This window comes from Eimeria mitis, genomic scaffold (genome assembly GCF_000499745.2).
Source record: "Eimeria mitis Houghton genomic scaffold, Emh_scaff1120, whole genome shotgun sequence".
In the NCBI taxonomy this organism is placed as follows: Eukaryota; Apicomplexa; class Conoidasida; order Eucoccidiorida; family Eimeriidae; genus Eimeria; species Eimeria mitis.
In genome coordinates this window covers 11,595-12,018 of record NW_013567707.1, presented here as the reverse complement: position 1 = coordinate 12,018, position 424 = coordinate 11,595, and the positions used below count along the sequence as shown (strand labels likewise).

The 424-nt window shown below is 55.9% G+C and overlaps 1 protein-coding gene across 1 annotated transcript in view; it reads left to right on the top strand.

Moving 5' to 3' along the window:
* EMH_0030040 (uncharacterized protein) overlaps positions 1 to 424 on the top strand; it is a gene marked incomplete at both ends in the record, with an annotated part of 2,102 nt that overhangs the window by 604 nt on the left and 1,074 nt on the right. The window contains one exon of the mRNA XM_013494371.1: positions 124 to 201. Coding sequence (XP_013349825.1) covers positions 124 to 201 — 78 coding nt within the window. The remainder of the gene's footprint in view (positions 1 to 123; positions 202 to 424) is intronic.

Here is a 424-nt window from a genome sequence, read left to right as displayed (position 1 = left end):
CGGGTACCTTGTGTGTTCAGCCAGAGATAGTGCGTCTCAAGGAAGCAGAGCGTGGGAGGTGTTTTTGTGGGATGGTGACTGTGAAGGGACTGGGCGTGGGAGGATGTATTGATATTTGTGCAGGTATCTGGGTGTTGTGGCGTGGGGTGAAGGGTTTGTGAGCATGTCGATTACGTTTGAGTACGCGCGGGATGATAGAAGGTGAGCGTTGTGGCAGCCTGGAGTGCGACAAAGTGCTGCAGCTGCGTCGGTCTCGTTGCGGTGTGGAGTGTGTTTTGTTTGGAGGGAGGGGGCGTTGGTTGGTGGCTGTAGAGGGGCTTGGTGAGAGTTGTGTGTGAGATGTTGTGCTTGTGGCTGTTGGTTGGTGAGCGGGAGCAGGGTCGGGCAGTGTTGAGGAGCGATGCGCATAGTACGAACTACACCG